The 23217-nt window shown below is 44.1% G+C and overlaps 1 protein-coding gene across 21 annotated transcripts in view; it reads right to left on the bottom strand.

The window, feature by feature from the left end:
* The window catches only part of ARHGEF28 (Rho guanine nucleotide exchange factor 28), a 342857-nt gene that overhangs the window by 153548 nt on the left and 166092 nt on the right, over positions 1–23217 (bottom strand). For 9 of the 21 annotated variants that reach the window (XR_015148969.1, XM_086362143.1, XM_086362141.1 and 6 more), the window contains 3 exons: positions 20812–21055; positions 6617–6669; positions 5954–6014 (listed from right to left, as the gene is read on the bottom strand). Coding sequence is in view for 20 of the 21 variants with exons in the window: in XM_086362143.1 (XP_086218269.1) it covers positions 5954–6014; positions 6617–6669; positions 20812–21055 (358 nt within the window). In the remaining variant the exon portion in view is untranslated. Of the gene's footprint in view, positions 1–5953; positions 6015–6616; positions 6670–20811; positions 21056–23217 lie in introns of those variants that run through there. The other 12 variants (XM_086362150.1, XM_086362153.1, XM_086362147.1 and 9 more) reach the window with 3 other exon arrangements.

The raw sequence follows: 23217 nt of genomic DNA, 5'->3' as shown, positions 1-23217 counted from the left end.
GGAGTGTCTTTTAATTTCATGGCTGCAGTCACCATCTGCAGTGATTCTGGAGCCCAGAAAAATAAAGTCTGACACTGTTTCCCCATCTACTTCCCATGAAGTGATGGGACCTGATGCCATGATCTTCATTTTCTGAATGTTGAGCTTTAAGCCAACTTTTTCACTCTCCACTTTTACTTTCATCAAGAGGCTTTTTAGTTCCTCTTCACTTTCTGCCATAAGGGTGGTGTCATCTGCATATATGAGGTTATTGATATTTCTCCTGGCAATCTTGATTCCAGCTTGTGTTTCTTCCAGTCCAGTGTTTCTCATAATGTACTCTGCATATAAGTTAAATATGCAGGGTGACAATATACAGCCTTGACATACTCCTTTTCCTATTTGGAACCAGTCTGTTGTTCCATGTCCAGTTCTAACTCTTGCTTCCTGACCTGCATACAAATTTCTCAAGAGGCAGGTCAGGTGGTCTGGTATTCCCATCTCTTTCAGAATTTTCCACAGTTTATTGTGATCCACACAGTCAAAGGCTTTGGCATAGTCAATAAAGCAGAAATAGATGTTTTTCTGGAACTCTCTTGCTTTTTCCATGATCCAACGGATGTTGGCAATTTGATCTCTGGTTCCTCTGCCTTTTCTAAAACCAGCTTGAACATCAGGAAGTTCACGGTTCACATATTGCTAAAGCCTGGCTTGGAGAATTTTGAGCATTACTTTACTAGCATGTGAGATGAGTGCAATTGTGCGGTAGTTTGAGCATTCTTTGGCATTGCCTTTCTTTGGGATTGGAATGAAAACTGATCTTTTCCAGTCCTGTGGCCACTGCTGAGTTTTCCAGATTTGCTGGCATATCGAGTGCAGCACTTTCACAGCATCATCTTTCAGGACTTGAAATAGCTCAACTGGAATTCCATCACCTCCACTAGCTTTGTTCGTAGTGATGCTTTCCAAGGCCCACTTGACTTCACATTCGAGGATGTCTGGCTCTAGGTCAGTGATCACACCATCATGATTATCTGGGTTGTGAAGATCTTTTTTGTATAGTTCTTCTGTGTATTCTTGCCACCTCTTCTTAATATCATCTGCTTCTGTTAGGTCCATACCATTTCTGTCCTTTATCGAGCCCATCTTTGCATGAAATGAAGACTTCATGCAAAAACACAGATGCACAGGGACAATAATAGTAGTACACATACCCAAATCTAGCAGCAGCTGCTTTGGGGGTGGCAGAGCTATAGGAGTGATTTCTTGTTTTCTATTCTTTCTGAAACTTCAGAGTTTTCTACTGTGAGAAGTCATTACTTCTGTATACAAAAGACAAAGTTATTTCTTCTGAAAGGCTTATTTAGCACAATGTGTGTATTAGTCACTCAGTCGTGTCCAATTCTTTGTAATCCCATGGACTGTAGCCCATCAAGCTCCATGGAATTTTCCAGTCAAGGATACTGAAGTGGGTAGCCATTCTCTTCTCTAGGGGATCTTTCCGACCCAGGGATCAAACCACCTAGATCTCCCACATTGCTGACAGATTCTTTACCGTCTGAGCCATCAGGAAAGCTCCATTTAGCACAATATCATGCTTAAAATCCCAAGCATTTGCATCAGGCTCCCATGGACGGAGGAGCCTGGTAGGTTGCAGTCCATGGGGTCGCTAAGAGTTGGGCACGACTGAGCGACTTCACTTTCACTTTTCACTTTCATGCATTGGAGAAGGAAATGGCAACCCACTCCAGTGTTCTTGCCTGGAGAGTCCCAGGGACGGGGGAGCCTGATGGGCTGCCGTCTATGGGGTCGCATAGAGTTGAACACACTGAAGCAACTTAGCAGCAGCAGCAGCACTCTCCACTTGCCAAACAGTAGATAAGGAACTGCTTCACACCCAGAGCTTCAGGTACCAGGACTCCCCAGGCAAAAAGATGACACCGGTCAATTCCATCACCACATCCCCTAGTGACCCTGCCTCCCTATGACCTGCCCCTGTAGGGAAAGTTAAGCATGCTCATAGAGCTCTTGTCTTAACATGTCAGTCTTACCAAGCCTTCATTTTTTTCCATCCAAATGTTCATATAACTTACAGCTTTAGTAAACTTCAACAAATTATCTTTAGTCCAATGCAAACAGATTGAAGGCAGGAGGAGAAGGGGACAACAGAGGATGAGATGGTTGGATGGCCTCACCAACTCGATGGACATGAGTGTGCGCAAGCTCCGTGAGTTGGTGATGGACAGGGAAGCCTGGCGTGCTGCAGTCCATGGGGTCGCAAATGGTCAGACGCAATGAACTGAATGTAAACAATAGCTGATAAATGACTGCAGGAAAATCAGTTTCAAATCTGGGCTGTCATATACAAGCTCACTCACACTGAAGTATCACTTGCTGAGAGGGGCATGTCACCTCCCGGGGCTTCCATAATCCACCTAAGACACTGGCGTTCTTGCTTCACAGTACTCAGTCGTGAACTTAACTTTCAACCAGAAATCTTAGTTTCTTACCAGGCACATGTTTTTATTTTTTGATTCAACCTTTCAAAAGTAAAGTTTGCTTTTAAACTACAATAAACAACTAAGCAAGTCGTTTCCAGCTTTGCCAATCCAGAGCTGGTCTAACGCGTCTTTGTTGGTAGCTGGGTTTCCAACAAGCAGCGGACATTCACCCTCCCTGCTGTACTTCCCAAGGAGGGCCATGCTTCCTGCTCCACGTTCGCATCCCGTCTCCTTGCATAACACTCACAGCAGCCCACTGTTAAGCTTCGATTTCTTAATCACATTTAGCCCTGTATCCTCAAGCCAAACAGACCCCTTCTTCCTTTTTAATTTCCATATGGACCCATTTCATCTACCTTCTTTCTTTCTTTTGCTCCAAATGCTTTGCCCTCTACTGCATCCCACCTGCCCAGAGTGTGAAGGCGCCATACGCCAAAGAGTCCTACTCTTCACGACGGCAGCATAACAGTCAGACCCCGGCCCTCAACTCACACTCTCCCCTCTGAGCAAAAGGTCAAGACTGCACAATATCCACAGAGAGTGGGGCCTTCGCTTCTGGACTCACCATAAATGTAACGTCAGTATCATGACTCACTGCTGACGCACCTCAGAGGCACTGGCTTGGATGGGGTTACCACCTACTACCCACCGGAGACATTATTCCTCCCATGAGCAGTCATCTTCAGCGTATAAACTAACGTCGAGGTGGTTGTCCATGCTCTGATGCACCAACAACAGTACAGAGGAAACCTCCTCTGGATCTTCCCTGTCCAGTGCAAGAGCTGTAGTTCCAAGGCAGTTCCTCAGTCACACTGCTCACACATCACACGCTATACTGACATACGTGGCCACTGGCTGGATCTGAACACTGCAAATACAGAACGCGTCCATCGTCACAGAAATTTCCACTGGAACAGCACTGACATCATTGACGAGATCACACTAAACTCACGTCACACTGCTTTGAATACTACAAGGCAGCCAAGAAATGCACCTCAACCCCACAGCAATCCCCACCGCCTCAGAGAATAAGCACAAGATCAGCTTCACATACGAAGTAAAGCAGTTTGGAAGCGGCCCCGGGAAAAAGCCGTTTCTGGTTCCAGACAGCAGCTTACCACCTGACTCTTGCTCACTGCTTGCTGCCCTCTTCTGTCTCAAAGGTTCTTTTACTTTTTTTTTTTTTTACTTTTTTTAAATTTTATATTGAAGTATAGATGATTAACAGTGTTGTGATAGTTTCCGGTGGACAGCAGAGTGACTCAGCCAAACATATACACGTATCCATTTTTCCCCAAACTCCCTTCCCATCCAGGCTGCCACATAACATTGAGCAGAGTTCTCTTGTGCTATATGCTAGGTCCTTGTTCGTTACCCATTTTAAATAGAGTGGTGTGTTCATGTTGATCTCCAACTCCCTAACTACCCCTTCCTCCCAACCTTCCCCGCCTCCCACCCCTGCAGTAACCGTAAGTTCATTCTCTAAGTCTGTGAGTCTGTTCAGAAGGTTCTTTTAAAAGGTATTACATTCTTCACATAAGGTAATTTTTTTAACCCACCAAGTTTCGATGAACAACAAAGCAAGAGACAATCTGCACAATGGACAACCACTCACAGACCTCCTCGTAAATGACCGAGATTAAAGGCATACAGGCTCATCTCTCTCAAACTCGTCATCACACCCCTCCTCAGACACAATGATGCTACTGACAAAAACTTCCATTCGATCAGGTTACTAGTTTCCGTAACATGCACCTTCTTACCCAGTACGGATACCCATTTGAGAAGAGAGTGAATGTTTAGAGCCTAAAATTAAAATAATCCTGCTACTCAATCCTTTTACCAGCCAACATTCCTCCCCCCACCAGCAATTTGTCTTGGTAAACATTCTTCAAAGCGAACATTCCTGGAAGCATGATGCAATCTGGAGAGGAGACATCCTGCACGCATGAGCAGCGGCCGGACCCTGGGCTTCGGTGGCCCACGACAGTCATCTACGTGGACATGCCTGTTTTCCCTTCTCCTTCCTCTCCCTCTCTTCTGGAAGTAAAGTACTCCTCTTATCCTCTTACCTTACGTAGCTTCCCAGGCAGCACTAGGGGTAAAGAACCCGCATGCCAATGCAGTAGACACAAGAGACACGGGTTCAATCCCTGGGTTGGGAAGATGCCCTGGAGGAGGGCATGGCAACTCACTCCAGTATTCTTGCCGAGAGAAACCCCATGAACAGAGGAGCCAGGCGGGCTACCATCCACAGGGTGACAAAGAGTCAGACACGACGGAAACAGCTTAGCACACGCACACCTTACATAGCGTAAACAGTAAAGAGTGCACAGCGCTGGGGATGGTCTAGTTTCTATCCAAATTTCAGTGGCACCTCACGCAAGGAGATCCAGAAACCACCTCTGCCTGTGGCACAGCCAAGTGGCATGCGGGGTGCTTCCCCCTTGCCCTGCTTTATTCCCCTGATTTCCTAATTGCTCTGCTCTGTGCCTGCCAGGAGAGAAAACACTGCCCAGGGAGCCCTCTGCACCCTCCACTCGGCACACCCACCCACCTTGGTTCTCACCCAGGGAGGTGTCCTGCTGTCCCCGATCCCCACCCCGCTGCAGCTCCCAAGGCTGCTCTGCCCCGGCACTCTCCAGGCGTCCGAGCAGTCTGAGCCTAAAGAAATTGACTGAGAAACTTCTCGATCCTCTGCTTCCCACTTCTCAGGTGCCCAAATGAGGCATCAGCTGACGGCCCCGCCTGTGCATATCCTCAAACCCCCAACAGCTTCATCAGGCTCTGACTCAAAAGGTAAGAATGGAGCCCTGATGAGCCCTGAACAATCAGCAAAGGCTCGAGGAAGAGATGTGGGGAGATATCCCTCGCAGAGTGCTGAGTTATGATGCCTGTGAGCGGATGGGAATTCCCAGGGCCACAGGAAGAAATACCTTCCTCTTGCCAAGAGAATGTCTGCTTCCTTTGAAATGACACCCACGTCAGATCCATGCCCCAGGGTCAGCATCTGGTCTTTTTCTGAGGCCGGGGGAAAGATCCCACAGACTCAGTTCCAAGGGGTCCTCACCAGGTATCAAAGGGGGACAGAGGTAAACGTGGGAATTCTGAGGCCCGGTGGATGAAGCTATGAGTCTCGAGTCCTCCATTTACTCTCCACAGTGGCCCCGGTCATATCACCTACACACAGAAGCTAGTAGTGCCTGGCTCATAGGGATAACAGGGTAACATACGACCAGCTCCAAGCCAGCACGTGCTCAGAGTAAAACCGTCCAGGAAAAGCTTGGATTCCTTCCTTTGTTTTGATTTGTTTTTTAGATTGTAAATGGAGACTCAAATGCATTTCAAGAAACAGACGCGGCTCCCAGGAAGGAATATTTTATTTCTAAATAGATTTTCTTCTTGTCCCCTGCATACCTGTGTTTGTGATACCCCTACATGAATGCCAGAGGAAGCCATATGTTGGAACATACCCAAATCTAGCCTCTCCTGGTCCTCATGTTCATTCAGTGGAACCACCGGGCTTTTCACACGCTGAAAAAGATGAAGTCAGGTCGGTTTTTTACAAGTTACTTACTTGCTAACACTAATGTTTATTTTTGTAAATGAAAAAGCAAGCTAAGAAAACATTAGGAAAGACATGTTATACATGTCACCATATGTAAACAGAAAAAACAAGTCTTAGTATTTGTACTAAGTTAGTATTAAGTACTAACAAGTACTTAGTATTAAGAGCCAGAAGTAAGCAAAGGATCTGTACCAAGCTGAAGCATGCCTAAAAGCCATCCATAGACTATATTATATTCAGGGAATATCTCCCAGGTTCATTTCTGAAGATGCATTGTTGGGAAACATCTATAGATACCATCTTCAGGTACAAAGTTTTAGAAAATGTATTCAAGTATCTTGCATAGACAAGACACATATACAACCCAGAAAGACCGCCAGGTGTAGTCATCAAGGGTAGAGATCGAAAATTCAATAGAGGTAATAATTCAAGTTATTCGCAACATGTCTCGGGACATATCCCTGAGTTTTTCTTGCTTTGGGTTTTTCCTGTGTGTATTAGCACCAGATCTTCACTTCCACTTCAACTCAGAGAAGAACAAAGAGGAAAACAGGCAGAGAACCATTACCTTTACACCCTCCTTCCCGGGTGATGATCTGCTGCACCCCGAATTCTTAATCTCTGCAAAAAGAATAATTCTCATCAGAATCCACTGATAGGAACATGCTTTAAATTAAAAAAAAAAAAAAAGGAAGAAGAAGAAAAAAGGCGGAGGGAAGAGAAACTAGATGACAAATATAAATGATTTGCTCAGAGCTGTCTGTGTGGAACTCGGTTCTAGATTTGGCTCTTAAAACACTCCGCAGAGCGGCATATGACTGACAGCCCACGCTCTGCTATTATCTTGGTGTGGACCAAGATGTAAACAAGCCAGCCCAGGAGCTCTCACAGGAAATCCTGAGGAAGACGATGACCATTAAACAAACAAACCCCCCAACCCAGAAGGAAGGCCGCGTGCTGACCGAAGCTTCTCCATACAGCACCCGTTCTAAGGATGTGACTCGTACCCACCTGAGGAAACCCCGCACTTCTCTTTGCTCCAGTACCACTGACTTCACATTTCAAAAGAGCCTAGCTCGTTCTAGACGAGGTTCAGCCTTTCCTTGCCCATGGTTTAGAGTCAAGAACAGCCTTAACAGCCTTAAACATCAGCCCAGCCCTTGGGCTGGGACCTCAGACAGTGCCCGGCTCCACCTCACCAGCCCCAGGCACCCGGGGGGCCCACGCTCTGCATAAAGGCTTTCCCGGAAGCATCAGTGCTCATGATGTTCCGGGATGAACAGGAAGGCCCACTTAAGGTGTATTTTTCTCTGTCTTGACTGATTGGTTCTCTTCCCAAATACTCAGTTGCCCATAAACAAGAGCCACTGTGGTTGAAGCAAGCACCGAGAGCAGGTTTGGGCCTGAGAACAGAAGAGACGGCACTGCTAACAAGAGCGGTGGGATGGAGATCTTCAACCAGGATTTGTGTTCGCATAATAACACCTTGGGCCCAGGCCCTCCTCTGCTTCTCTGCCCCCCGGGCTCTGCAGGATGCCAGTTCTGGGGAGCCCCTAGTTTTCCCGGCAGGTGCATTAACTAGGCATTCCCTCCTCTACTGCCACTCCTGTTACTGTTAGGCACAGAGGTCTCACACCTCTGAGTAGATTCATTCAGGCTCTTCTTCCTGCCTAGCAACAAGGCTGGTTCTCTCTTTCCACATTTCTGCTTAGAAAAAGTCTAAGGTCTTCATTAGGATGGAGCAGAGAAGTCAACAAACACAAAGTCATTATGTGTTTTTTTAAATCTGCATAACAATAACTTTGAACCTGCTTTACATTAAGCAAGTTCAAAAGATATTTGCACTCCACCACAGTATATTGGGGTTTCCCCAGTATCTCAGCTGGTAAAGAAGCTGCCTGCAATGCAGGAGACCTGGGTTCGATTCCTAGGTTGAGAAGATCCCCTGGAGAAGAGAAAGGCTACCAACTCCAGTATTCTGGCCTGGAGAATTTCATGGACTGTATAGTCCATGGGGTCACAAAGAGTCGGACACAACTGAGCAACTTTCACTTTCACTTTTCAGCGTATATTGGGGCTTCCCTGGAAGTTCAGCTGGTAAAGAATTTGCCTGCAATGCAGGAGACCCTGGTTTGATTCCTGTATCAGGAAGATTCCCTGGAGAAGGGATAGGCTACCTACACCAGTATTCTTGGGCTTCCTTGGTGGCTCAGATGGTAAAGAATCCACCTGCAATGCAGGAGACCTGGGTTTGATCCCTGGGTTGGGAAGATGCCCTGAAGGAGGGCATGGAAACCCACTTCAGTATTCTTGACTGGAGAATCCCCATGGATAGAGGAGCCTGGTGGGCTACAGTCTATGGGATTACAAAGAGTCGGACACAACTGAGCGACCAGCACACACACACACACACAGAATATATTGCTCTTGAACTCATACTGTATATTAGCCTCTGTGATGAAAAATGAAAAAGACAATAGCTTCAATTTCATGTAGTCATGACCACTGACCTCAACAGGGAGTAAGGACAAGACAGTAACTGATGCCCAGCCTTTTGTCGTCCAGCTTTTGTTGTCCAGCATCCCAGCCCACCTTTACATGCACATCCCAAGTAAGGCCTCCAGGTGGCAGCAGAGTACCATCTGCAGAACAACAGGGCCGCTGATGGAAATGTCAAAATAAGACAACTTCACCCTTCAAAAGCCTGCTGTTTAAGCACCAAAGTCCAAAACACTGTGTTAGGAGAAAGTTTCCGTCCTACTGCACAGATGCAGAAAACTGATGTGAAGCTCCTATTATAGTGTTTACCATATGAGAGCACAGCAAGTCTTCTGTTGTGAAATATATATAGTCAAACTCTAAAAATTCAGTGACCCACCAACATGTTAAAAATAGAAAAAAAAAAAAAAAAGGAGAGAAACTAGAACTAAAGTTTCAACAGACACATCTGCACTGACAGCAAGAGAGCCACAGACATTTTTATTGCCCATCACTGGATATTACTTTAGAGCCATTTTAGACCACATACTCTTAAATGATACGAATTCTGCATCTCAAAAGAATTCTGCACCCATAGCGCTGATTCAGAAGAAGAATACACATTTTTTTCAGGGTTGCTGATGAAGAAATCTCTGTCAGGTAATCCACCTGCAGCAACAAAGGGTGTGTTCACCCGGTAATCTGTTCAGAGTCCACCCCTGTGGGGTGTTTGGATTCCATCTCCCTGCCCCTCTCAAAAGGCTAATCTTCATATACAGCCAGCCTACATTTTCCTTCCAGTCTAAACCAATTCTGTTCAATATTCAAGCAAATAGTGCAAACTATGTTAAAACAGATGTCTTCATAGAATGTGTACTTTATCATTTTAAGAACTTTCAAAGCTATAAAGCCTTTATCTCAAAATCATTAAAAATACTTGTGACAATAATGTATCTTTAATTAATTTAGAATGATACAGAACTACATCTTAGAGGTTTTAAAGAATTTGGCACTCCTTCCACTGGAGTTTAATTGCTCCAGCAGAGTTTCTGCTAAATGCCTAGGATCCTTTTACACTCAGCCATTGCACCACCAATTGCAGAGTGCAATCAAACTACTCATTGCTATAGCAACCTTCAGCGGATAATGGTATCAGTAAACCCAAGCTATTCTGTTTTAAAGGCCTATTAACCCTGGTGGCTCAGACAGTAAAGCGTCTGTTTACAATGAGAGAGACCCAGGTTCAATCCCTGGGTTGGGAAGATCCCCTGGAGAAGGAAATGGCAATCCACTCTAGTACGATTGCCTGGAAAATCCCATGGACAGAGGAGTCTGGTAGGCTACAGTCCATGGGGTCGCAAAGAGTCGGATACGACTGAGCGACTTTACTTACTTACTGAATCTTGCCTTCAAGGCCCACCCAGAAGTAAAGATCACCCCCTCCTAAATCAGACTTACCAAACATCATAAACATGTTCTTTATTGCCAAACTATAATAGAACAAGAAGTAATCTCTAATATTCATGTTCACCAGGGACACTGCACCAGCAAACAGGGTTTTCAACACAGGATGGAGTAGCTGTAAGATTAATATCAATGTCTTGTTAAGAAACAGATTAGCCTAACAGATCTCAATTCTGTGCACAAACCATACTGTCTCCTTTTGAGAAATGGGACCACAGAGGTTAGACTTAAGCAATGAGAAAGCTACATCAAAAATACGGGCTGCTCAGTATTCTTCAACTACAATTTGCTGTGCCGGCTGACCCCTACCCCAGGAAGAAGCAAAAAGAACCTGGATCAGAGGCAGCCAGACAACTACTGCAGCTTCCCTCCTACCTCAGGCTCAACTCTCTACAATCAAGTCCCCAGCTGGGTTAGACATGAAGGGCGGCACCAAAAGCACAAAGGAAAAAAGAGTCATGCTCTCAGCTTGCTCTCCTGCCCCACCGATGCCCAAAAAAGGTCTCACAGGGTAGTTCACAGTCTTGGAATGAATCCTCTTCTCCCAAAAGACTACAGGCACTGGGAAGGTTGGGTCCAATCAATTTAAGTCCATTACTTGCATCTCCAGGACCAAGCAGGGTGCCTTCCATACTACAGGTGCTGAACAAATGCTTCTTTCCTTGATTAGGATCCAATGGCCCAAAGTAACTGATGAGATAGAGTAGATCATTAGGGACAAGGGAAAGTTGGTCACTTTTTAAAATTACTAATCCAAACACTTTCAATACAAGCATTATTTCGTCACAACTTCTGAACTGCCAGGTTGATGAGACAGATAATGCCTTTCCCCTGGCTTCCCCCAACTCCTCCAGCTCCGCAAGCCCCAAGCCACCCTTTCCTCTCCAGTTACACACTGGAGTTTCACTAATAACTTCACTTCCATGAATCACCTTAATGTTTTATCCATGTGTGCATGTGCATGTCTGATTCACAACTACTAGAGAATTACAATGGCAACAGGAAAAAATTTGAAAATATCTGTGACGTCTACCACTCTCAGTTCAGAGGTAATCATAACTCTGATCTTTTGTTTCAGTATCTCCATTATACCTTTTTCACTGAAGGAATTATAACTTTTTTTTCTTATTAGGAATACTAGCAAGAACTATCATTTGGCCTTCCCAGTATAAATGTAGACTAGAAGAAACAATGAGAGACTTATCCACAGCAATGTCAGCATGAGCCCAGTTGGTCCATGCGCTCCAACAGTCCTGCCAGTGCACCAAGCTCAACCTCAACCAGGTTCCCACTGTGGCCCAGGACAAGCAGTCAGGGAGAGGGCGTCAGAAGAGAAGACCTCAAACAACTCTGAAACATCATCTTTTATGATATAATTTTTCTCTTTCTACTCTGCATTCTTTCAGAAAGAAATTAAAACACCTTTTTTTAAAAAAAAATACATACTGGGTTTTTTAATTTAAATGATTCATAACACTTTTTTGAGCCACAAAAGTAATTAAGAAAACTTGAAAGGGACTAAGAAAAACAATCTCTAAAACCACCATTAATGGCTTAGTATAGTCTCTTCACACATACACATATATATTTGTAACTGTATATTTGTATTTGTGTGTGTATATATGTGTACATGTGTGTGTGTATATATATATATGTGTGTGTGTGTGTATATGTAACAGCTTTAAGGTATAATTCAATACCATACTACTCATCCATTTAAAGTATACAATTCAATGATTTTTAACATACTCAGAGTTGTGCAATCCTCACCACGACCAGTTTTAGAACATTTTCATCACCCCAACAAGAAACACCATATCCATTAACTCTCGCTACTCATTTCTCCCCAACCACCACCACTTCCGCCCGAGCCCTCAGTAACCACTAACTACTTTCTGTCTTAATGGATGTCATTTTGGATATTTCACATAATGGAATCGTACAATATATGGTCTTTTGTAACTGGCTTCTTTCACCAAGCTTGTTGTCAAGGTCCATACACGTCACAATCGTCAGGACCTCACCCCTTTTACCACCAAATACCATCTATCTCCATTGTATAGATAGATCGCATTTTTGTGTCTCCATTTCTCAGCTGAGGGACTTTTTGGATTGTTTCCACTTTTTTGGCAGTTATCAATAATGCCACTTTGAACATTTGTGTACAAGTTTAAGTAGATCTATGTTTTCATTTCTCTTGAGCATATATCTAGGAGTGTCATCACTGGGTCATATGACAGCTCTATGTTTAATATTTTTTATTTTATATATATATATATTTACATCTCCAGTGTGTACTCTCTCCCACCCCCAGCCCCATAAAATCTCAATCAGTCAAAAATTAAGTCATGAGGTTAAAAAAAAAAAAAAAAAAGGTATCCTCAGCCCCCAAATTTGGTTGCAACTATCAACTAAGCGGAAGCTCTAAGTCATTGTATTTCAAATTGAGGTTAGGACATAATTTTCTTGATTTACTCAACTGCTTGAATAAAATGAGGCAAAGTCATCTTTCAACAACATAAACAGGATTCAATTTTCTCTTAGGAATACTGTCATGTCCCTAAGATTTCACACTTGGATTATATTTCAATTCAGAAAAAATAAATAAATAAAAACTCCTTAATTATACCTTCAACTTGAGCTTATTTCAACCATAGCAGACTCCTTAGTTAATATGCTTAGTAAATGCTTGTCCTTCCCCGACTCCTGCTAATCTGACCTAGCTAGAGCAGAATGAGGCAAAATCGGCTGTACTCAGATGAGTTCTGAGAAATCCAAGATTCTTTCCAGCTCAAATTAGGATTCTTTAATTCTATGATGAACTGGGAGAGGTAAGATGGAGAATTTTTATGTGTCTGAGAAAATACCGAAAGTGAAAGTGAAGTCTCTCAGTCGTGTCTGACTCTTTGCAACCCTATGGACTGTAGCCTACCAGGCTCCTCCATCCATGGGATTTTCCAGGCAAGAATACTGGAGTGGGTTGCCATTTCCTTCTCCAGGGGATCTTCCCAAACCAGGGATCAAACCCAGGTCTCCTGCATTCCAGGCAGATTCTTTACCAGCTGAGCCACAAGGGAAGCCCGAGAAAATGCTAATACAAGCTGGAATCAAGATTGCCGGGAGAAATATCAATAACCTCAGATATGCAGATGACACCACCCTTATGGCAGAAAGTGAAGAGGAACTAAAAAGCCTCTTGATGAAAGTGAAAGTGGAGAGTGAAAAAGTTGGCTTAAAGCTCAACATTCAGAAAACGAAGATTATGGCATCTGGTCCTATCACTTCATGGGAAATAGATGGGGAACAGTGGAAACCGTGTCAGACTTTATTTTTCTAGGCTCCAAAATCACTGCAGATGGTGACTGCAGCCATGAAATTAAAAGACACTTACTCCTTGGAAGGAAAGTTATGACCAACCTAGATAGCATATTCAAAAGCAGAGACATTACTTTGCCAACAAAGGTCCATCTAGTGACGGCTATGGTTTTTCCTGTGGTCATGTATGGATGTGAGAGTTGGACTGTAAAGAAGGCTGAGTGCCGAAGAATTGATGCTTTTGAACTGTGGTGTTGGAGAAGACTCTTGAGAGTCCCTTGGACTGCAAGGAGATCCAACCAGTCCATTCTGAAGGAGATCAGCCCTGGGATTTCTTTGGAAGGAATGATGCTAAAGCTGAAACTCCAGTCCTTTGGCCACCTCATGTGAAGAGTTGACTCATTGGAAAAGACTCTGATGCTGGGAGGGATTGGGGGCAAGAGGAGAAGGGGATGACAGAGGATGAGATGGCTGGATGGCATCACTGACTCAATTGACGTGAGTCTGGGTGAACTCTGGGAGTTAGTGATGGACAGGCAGGCCTGGTGTGCTGCGATTCATGGGGTTGCAAAGAGTCGGACACGACTGAGTGACTGATCTGATCTGATTGTAATAATACACAAAATGGACATTATATCAGCTTGGTATCTTATTTTAACCCTTGGACTTCTAATGATGAAACTGATTCTTTTCTGGGGACAGGTGGGAAAAAGTGGACTGGCAAAGTCAGATACTAAAAGAAACAGAGAGAAGGCTGAACTCCCTGTCAAATGAAAGAAACACAGATGACTTCCTGGGGTTACGAAGTACATTCTCTGGGTGTGATTGGTAATTGTCTTGCAAATGCCCAAGTACCTGACTTCAAGGTAAACAACGCTGACCAAGCCCTTGGATGGACATTTCACAATGGGGTTAAAATAAGAGCTGTGTTCCCAGATGAGTAATCACCCCTGCAGAACAGCCTTTGCAAGGGCTATCCTAAATCCCCAACGCCTCAGGCCCCAGCTATCCTAGATAAAGGATCTGCATCTTGACAAGACACTGGAACCATATTCAACAGTTCCAAAAAGATACACAAAGCCACAGTATTTAAAACGAAAAAATCTTGGAAAGGAAAGTCTGCATGGATAAAACAACTCTTGGTTTTCCCAATAATATTTCACAGGAGAGGTTCAAATAAGGAGAATCGATCAAATGATTTGGCTCCTGTGTGAAATACAAAAGAAAAAAGTTGGTACAAATGAATCTATCTACAAAACGGAAATACAGTTACAGATAAAACAGACTTATGGGTACCAGGGGGAAGAAGGGGAGGGATAAGCTGGAAGACTGGGATTTACATAAACATACTACTGGATATAAAACAGATAACTAGTAAGAACATACTGTATAGCGCAGTACTCTACTCAATGCTCTGTAATGGCCTGTATGCGAAAGACTCCATGATAGAGTGGATGTATGTACACGTGTAACTGATTCACTTGACTGTCACAACATTGTGAATCAACTATACTTTAATAAAACCTCTTGTACATGTATAACTAATTCATTTGACTGTCCACCTGAAACAAACACATTATAAATCAACTATACTTTAATAAAACCTTTTTAGAAAAAAGGAGAACCCACCACACAACAACCTCTTCCCGCATCACTCAGAGCACACAGAGAAGAGCTGCACCCCCGTCTAAAGAACGCTCAAGCGAAAGATCTGCTCACCCGGTCACTGCGACATGAAGAGCTATGCCCTGATATCATGACGCACATGATCACCACCAAGTCCAGCCGCATGCTGTAACTCACACTCATCTCGAGACAGCGTTGGCTAAGCATCCCTGGTTAGATACTGGTCAAGGTGCCCCACCTGTATTTTCTCATTTAAACCTTATTTTGAAGGAAGTATGAAATGACACTCCCACTCCATTTTCCACAAAAGGAAACACAGCGGAGTCCCTTGCATCCTGTTGAGCAGTCAGCTCATGGCAGAGCTGAGGTTTTGAGCAGAGGCTGCTTGTTGCTGGTGTGTCATCAAGACATGTCTCTGCATGTGGGTCACAACCTCTCATCATAGCAGACAGGTCAGTCATGTGGAAAACAGCTCACTTCTAGGCAAGGACTCCAGTTTTGCACTTTTCCATCGTACAAAAGCTGGAGAGGACTCCAGAGCAGCAGTCCAAAGTCTAAGCATACAAATGTTCTGTGACAGAAGGGTGGCGGGTATCTACAGCATGGTGGGTAAGACCGTACCCACCTGAGTCCTGACTGCCTGAGCAAGCTGTCACCTCACACAAGTTACGTGACCCCTCTCTGCTACCACCTCCTTGTGGCCCCAATGTGACTCCTGACTCCCAAAAGTGTCCCTCTCCAGCGCCACGGGGAGGTGTGCTCTGCGAGTGTGCAAACTTAGCTCGGCTCCCAGCAGCACACCCAGCACCTCGAGCAGTGCCTGTCCCTCCACAGAGACGCGAGAGGAAGTCAGAGCAAGCACACTCCTTGAGATGAAGGGTTTTTCTTCCTCTTGGTCCTTTTGGGGACTGCTTCCTGACCAGTAAGGAGCACAGTGCCTGGCAGAGTGCAGCACTCATCAGAGGCTCACTGAGCAGTAAGTCAGTGGGTGTGCAGGGTGCCTGCCTGCTGCCTAGATCGGCTCTTGCATGTGGACCCCCGGCCCCTCCGCCTTCCGCACGAGACAGCGAGCAGGAAGCCCCTCTGAGCTGGCTGAAACTGCCACCCCGGCCCTGAAGGACACAATTCCTCCCTCTCCCTTGGTGTCTGGCATTCAGGTTCCAAGCCCAACTCCCTATTTCCTTGTTAAAGAGAATGTGCAAGATAATTTGTGGTAAGAAGGCAACAATGTAAAAGACCAGTCGCGTAAAATTTGAGACAATTACACAGGGCTTTTTAAAACGGCAAAATAATAGAAGCAAATGGATTCACATAGTAGTCAGTAGTGTTGCAATGGCTGTATTTTATAGCCCCATACAATCTAGGCAGGTAACAGCCTCCCAAACAACATTAAAAAGTACAGTGGGCTGTGTGAGCTCAGCATTCAAGATGACCATGAGTACAGTTTTAAAAATGCCTTCCAATCCCCTTCTCGGTGTGAGAATTATATACTAAGATATGGACAGAATCCACATGATGGACAAAAGAGAGGACATAATAAGCTTGAGAAAGGGCAGAATCAGGAGAGATGAAGAGTAACATTCCCAAAGCACCTTCCACAGATCATTTTCATAAGATGTTGAAAATGAAGAAAAAGGGAATTCTCCCATGATCACGTCAGAGAACTCCTGGGTTAAAGAAGAAACACAGGTTTCTTGACTACAAGACTTACTAGAACCTACAAAACATTAAATGTATTCTTGATTTGCAAAGTCGCAAAGAGTCGGACACAGCTGAGCAACTGACACACAATTTCCAACAGAGGGGTTTCATGTGCAGCATCTCTACTTATTTGGACAAAGAATTCTTATTCTTCAGAGCATTTTCCAAGGTTGGTATTCTATACAATGCTCCTTAGGAACTACTAGAATAGGAGATCAAATGAGGACAAAGATGGCAAGAGACAAAATGGAGTCAGTTGGTGGATCAATACACACTAATAATTAGCTTATTCCTCCAAGCATAGTGAAAATGAGTGACCTTTTGGCCATTTATTTCATTTGCAATAACATCTCATCATTCTGGGAGAACAATTACAATCATGAAATTATGGAAACATAATCGATTCAGAGACAATAATAAAAACATTTATCACAGTAATAGGGAAAAGTATATTTCTAAGTTAAAGCTATTATTGTCTTTTAATCAATGGTAGCTATAGATACACACTTAAAACATCCCCCTATACCCCAGGAGGAGTAGAAAAACATGATCTATTAAGAATCTTCTATGATATCTCAAAGGGAAGGTTTACTTTGAGGGCTTAAAGGCGGGGAAAAAATCAAGCTCTTACACTCAAAAGGTTTTGTTCTTCCAGCTGAGTTGCCTGCAGGCTTTTGAATGAACAAAAACAAATTGGAGGTTTTCATTTTAGCTAAATACTGCCCTCTGCCGGAATGTACACACAGCTTCTAACATGTTTATAACAAGGGTATAAACATCCAAGCACTGTCTATAAGGTCTGTAAAATACACACATTAATTACTTGGCATTAGAGAACTTGTGTTTGTATCCAAATTCTTTTGCTTATTGATTGAGTGATTTCGGTCCAGCTGGCAGCCAGGTATATTAATATGGCTGACCCTGGGGCCCACCAAATTCAACCTCTATAAAACTGAGTATATTTTGACATGATCCTGCTTCTTATAAGGCCTATCCTACTCGGCGACACACCAGGGATGGAAGAATCACCCTTCTCCCTCACCACTGACACCCTACACCTTCAGGACAGTCCCCCTCCATCCCTCCATCTCCAATCTCCTCCCACTGCTCTGGCGCAGACCCTCTTCCGCATCCCGTGTGGCAGCCCCTGGCCCGTCTAACCCATTCTCCACAGTCTCGAAGAGTGCGCTTCCTAAATAACAACCTGAACTAATTTGCTTAAAACAGTTTCCAGAGCTGTCAGGGTGGAGTTCCGATTCCTTGCCTTGTGTACAAGCCCTGCAGATCTGCCACCCTTGCAGGTCTATGTTCCTGGCATCTCTCTCTCTCTCTCTCTCTCTCATACACACACACACACACACACACACCCCTATACTCCAGGGCCAAAAAGCGGCCTGCATTTTCCCCAGTGCATTATCTGACTCAGGACTCTGTACTGTACATATTCCTATTGTCTAGAATTCCCTTCCCTCTCTTAGATCACAGCACTGGGGTCACCTCCACCAAGCAGCTTTCCCTGGCCACTCCACCATCACACGCCACAAAGTTCTCTCAGTGTTATTTGCCCATGACTCCTGAAGCACTTGTAATGTGCCAGGACAGCTTGTTTTACCGTGCCAGTTCCAAATTGTCAACTCCATCTTTTACTATTTTTTTTTAAATACTGAAAGTATAATATTTTTAAATAGTAAAAATATAAAATAGCAAAAACATCTTCTATTATTGTGATTATGTAACTATTACATGATATCATTGTATCATGATTGGTCAACAGAAAATAATAGAATTCTATATCACTAAAACTACCATTTAATACAGAAACCTGTAATCACTTTTTAAAATCAGACGCATAATAGAATTACCTTGGAATTTCTTGAAAAATACAAATGCCTAAGTACTGCTACTTTTCTCCAAAGCTCCAGATGTCTTTCTGATGAGCAGCCATGTTTAAAAACAACTGGACAATATGATGATCATTTACTTTTATCTAGTTTGCTTCTCTTGTTCTGTTTCACATTCAGTGCTCCCATTTCATTACGTTTCCCAATTTCTGTCTCTTTTTGTTGTTGTTGTTGTTGTTCTTTCTCAAGCCTTTTTCAAAAGTAGTAGAAAAGCTTTCGGATACATGTGTGTATACAGTATGTATAATATAATGCATATTTTAGAAAATTTATGAATTTTTGCCTAGCTAGAAAAATTATGACATTTTGATTCCACTTGTTTGACTTAGTATGAATAGAATGTTAGATTTCTAATTTATTTTCACTGAAAACTTTGATATAGTTCCATGTATTTGGCATCTGGTATTACTGCTAAAAGTCTAGAAAATTTATTATCTTAGTGATTTTTTAAAAGTTTGAATAAGGCTTGAAACTTCTAATCCAATTCTAAGAATATAAAAAAGTACTACACTGTTAAAAAAAAAAAAAAAAACCCAGGAAGTTAACGAGTGATATAGTATTAATAAGTAAAGTACAAATATTTTTCAAATTTCACAAAATTTTATGCTGCTGCTGCTGCTAAGTCGCTTCAGTCGTGTCCGACTCTGTGCGACCCCACAGACGGCAGCCCACCAGGCTCCACCGTCCCTGGGATTCTCCAGAAAAGAACACTGGAGTGGGTTGCCATTTCCTTCTCCAATGCATGAAAGTGAAAAGTGAAAGTGAAGTCGCTCAGTCGTGTCCGACTCTTAGCGACCCCATGGACTGCAGCCCATAGTGTCTACTATTTGTTTTCATATGTTATTCAAGTATTTAACTGTATTGAGCAGCTTCAGCTGCATGCAACAAATTCTGATAAATTCTCTTTTCATTTTTATTCTATTACAAATATTTTCCAATGTTCCCTGTTACGGCTTCTTAGATACACTCATCATTTAAAAGTGGACATTTAATTTCCAAATACAGGGGATTTTCTTTAAAGTATCTTTAATATTAATTTCTCTTTTGGTACTAATTTCTCATTTAAATGCTTTCTCTGCAATCACTTTCTGTGTTTTTCTCATTCTAACTTTATTGAGTCTTTCAATGGCTAAGTCAAAGATCTCTTTTCGTAAATGTCATACTGCACTTGAAACTATGTGGATTATTTTCAGATATCTTTTGATGTTGATTTCCAATATAATTCCATGGTGATAAGAGAAGAGACTCTGTATTATTTCAATACCTCTAGACCATGAAATTTTTTCACCTTGTTTTATGTCCCTGGATATGTTCCAGTGTCTCTGAGTTTACAGTCTCCAGGAATTTGAACAGAATTTGTATCCTACTATTGTGTGAAAATTGTATAAATCTTAATCATGTTGAGTTGGTTTATAGTGCTTTTCAGGTCTACTATATCCTACTTCTCTGTATAGTCATTCTATTAATTTTTGAGAGCTTGATATTGAAACTCCAACTAAAAATCTTAATTTATCTACTTAAAAAACAATTGTAATATATAATGGAACCATATATAACCGTATTCTGTTTGTTCCAAGTCTCCTGTAAATGGGTTATCATACTTTCATAACTTAAAAAAGAGATTTTTTTTTTAAACTGGACTTGTCACTAGGACTTGCCAACAGATCAGATCTACTTGTGTGTGTTGAAGGGGAAAGAACCTAAACTGAAGTAGAGATCACATGCCCTAATAAGGTGCCAAGTTGGAGAAAACAAGAAAGTATCATATTCTACAAATAAGCTGGATGTTACATGCAAGTGTGCCATCAACACGACTCCTCGTTATGATGTGGAACAGGGTATTGAGGATGCATTTTCAAACATACACCTCTTGCTATGGACACCCACCTCGAGCAGATTCAGACATTCAGCCTCTGAAGCGTCATCCGCGACGTGAACCACTGTGGAGGACAGCCTGGGTTGGGTGGGGCCGCCTGGACCCTGAAGACACTCAGCACCCCTCACCACTCACCTCTGCACAGCGGCGGAGCTCCCCGGACCCCACGACAATCAGGACACCCTCACAACCTCCATCCTCTAGGACCCACTTGCCCAGCACAGAGCAGAGGCTCCACAGAGGTGGAACGAGCTGGAGAACGGGAGAGTGAAGGAGGACTGAATGGAACAGACTGACCTTGGTAATGAGGGGAACGCCCTCTGAATGTCAGGAGAGGCCCCCCAAGCACTGTGGGAGGAAACCAGTAAATGTGACTGAGTAAAAAGTGGAAACGCACAGTACCTTTGGTCAGTGCTGCTGAAGGAACTCTGGGCCCTGCGGCCCCAGAGCAACCTACTCTTGCCTCCGAGTCCATCGGCTCCTGCTCTCCTTCTCCACACACTTCAACTCGCAATTGACTAGAGAATGCTGAGCACTTTCTGAGTTCCCCAGGTGGGGAAGGAGCATGCATACCTTTTTCAGTTTCTGCAGCGCTGGAGGGCATATCTGGTTTCTCCTCTGACGTGCCTTCTTGCTCTTCAAGAGCCTAAGAAAGGCAGGGAAAAAAAAAATCACTGAAAGCTGTTTGAGGCTTCAGATATGCAGCAAGAGATGCAGATCACAATCAAGGATCTGAGAGGTGAAACAGCCAGAGGCAAAGCCAGGGGAGGTGGGGGCAGATGGGGTGTCGGGGAACATGAAACAGCAGCCTGCATGACGTAAGAGATGGTGGAAGGAACCCGAGACAAGGGCCAAAACTGTCTCCGCTAGTGGTTCTCACTGCTTCCCGGATCACACCACCAGAAGGTTCTCAGGAGCATGAGACATGAACCAAAAGGGGGACAGAGAAGAGCAAAGCTTGAAATCAGTACGAAGGGCTGCTGCTTTATGCATCTGCCTGCCTAGACTCCCATCCACACCCTAAGACACAGGGATCAGGGGCCTGGAGAGTAGGGGGAAACACTAATACAGAGAGGACCACTGATACATGTAGGACCCAGGATGAGCATAAGCCAAGGGTTGCATGTTGGCACAGGCAGGATCAGGCTGCTCCTGGCCAAGACTGGGTCATGAGCTGTAGACAGAATGAGGCTACCCTTACAGCCCTCTGTACTTCCTTTTCAAATGGATTCCACACAGTCAATGAAAATGTGAAGAGACAGAATTATGTGTTGATGTGTCAAAAACTATCCAAGCCTGCAACAGCACATGTTCCAAAACAAATACACGGGCAAACTGGGGCGGGCAACCCTCCAACCGACAGAGACCCCTAAACCATCTCCCCACCCTCCGCCCTGGGCACGCTTTTCAGCTCAGCGCATCAAGTGCTTATTCATGACGATGTCAGAGCATCTTTTTGAGGCCAGAGCAAAAAGAACAGGAAAATATACATAATTGACCAAATCACAAAGAGGCAGGGAACAAGCAGTCCCCAGTCACCCAGCCTCTGTGGCTATTACCTGTCCCTAGCCTGACTCCCAGGACACCGTACTCACTCTTAGGGCCCATGATGGAATGAATGGATGGACCAGAGCAGGTATGTCTGGGGAGGTACTAAGGAAACGACAGGATGAGGGAAAGCGTTAGTTGCAAAATTGTGTCCTGCTGTTTGCAACCCCATGGAGTAGCCCGCCAGGCTCCTCTGTCCATAGGATTATCCAGGCACAAGTACTGGAGTGGATAGCCATTCCCTCCTTCAGGGGATCCTCCCAGCTGAACTCAGGTCTCCCTCATTGCAGGCAGATTCCTTACCATCTGGGTCACCAGGGGAGCCTCACAGGGTGAGTACCTGGGGTTAAAGAGGACTGACCACACAGGCTCAAGGCCGAAGATGGCCCCTGACTCCACGTGTTTACCTGGGGGTCAGCCTTAACCCCCAAACCCTAGTCTCAAAGGCAACTGGCAAGTCTATGCAAAATGACATCAGGCAATGATGGTTTCTTATTACAAAATAAGGAAATACTTCTTTTTTAAATGGGGTGAAAGTTATGACCAACCTAGATGGCATATTCCAGAGAAGGCAATGGCACCCCATTCCAATACTCTTGCCTGGAAAATCCCATGGACGGAGGAGCTTGAGAGGCTGCAGTCCATGGAGTTGCTAAGAGTCAGATATGACAGAGAGACTTCACTTTTACTTTTCACTTTCATGCATTGGAGAAGGAAATGGCAACCTACTCCAGTGTTCTTGCCTGGAGAATCCCAGGGACGGGGGAGCCTGGTGGGCCACCGTCTATGGGGTCGCACAGAGTCAGACACGACTGAAGCGACTTAGCAGCAGCAGATAGCATATTCAAAAGCAGAGACATTACTTTGCCAACAAAGGTTCGTCTAGTCAAGGCTATAGTTTTTCCTGTGGTCATGTATGGATGTGAGAGTTGGACTGTGAAGGAAGCTGAGTGCCGGAGAATTGATGCTTTTGAACTGTGGTGTTGGAGAAGACTCTTTAGAGTCCCTTGGACTGCAAGGAGATCCAACCAGTCCATTCTGAAGATCAGCCCTGGGATTTCTTTGGAAGGAATGATGCTAGAGCTGAAACTCCAGTACTTTGGCCACCTCATGAGAAGAGTTGACTCATTGGAAAAGACTCTGATGCTGGGAGGGGTTGGGGGCAAGAGGAAAAGGGGACGACAGAGGATGAGATGGCTGGATGGCATCACTGACTCGATGGACGTGAGTTTGAGTGAACTCCGGGAGTTGGTGATGGAC

This window comes from Bos grunniens, chromosome 20 (genome assembly GCF_055505025.1).
Source record: "Bos grunniens cultivar Pamir isolate PY7600 chromosome 20, Bosgru_T2T1.0, whole genome shotgun sequence".
NCBI classification, from domain to species: Eukaryota; Metazoa; Chordata; class Mammalia; order Artiodactyla; family Bovidae; genus Bos; species Bos grunniens.
Note: the sequence above shows the minus strand (reverse complement) of the source record. Positions and strands in the feature narration are given on the sequence as shown.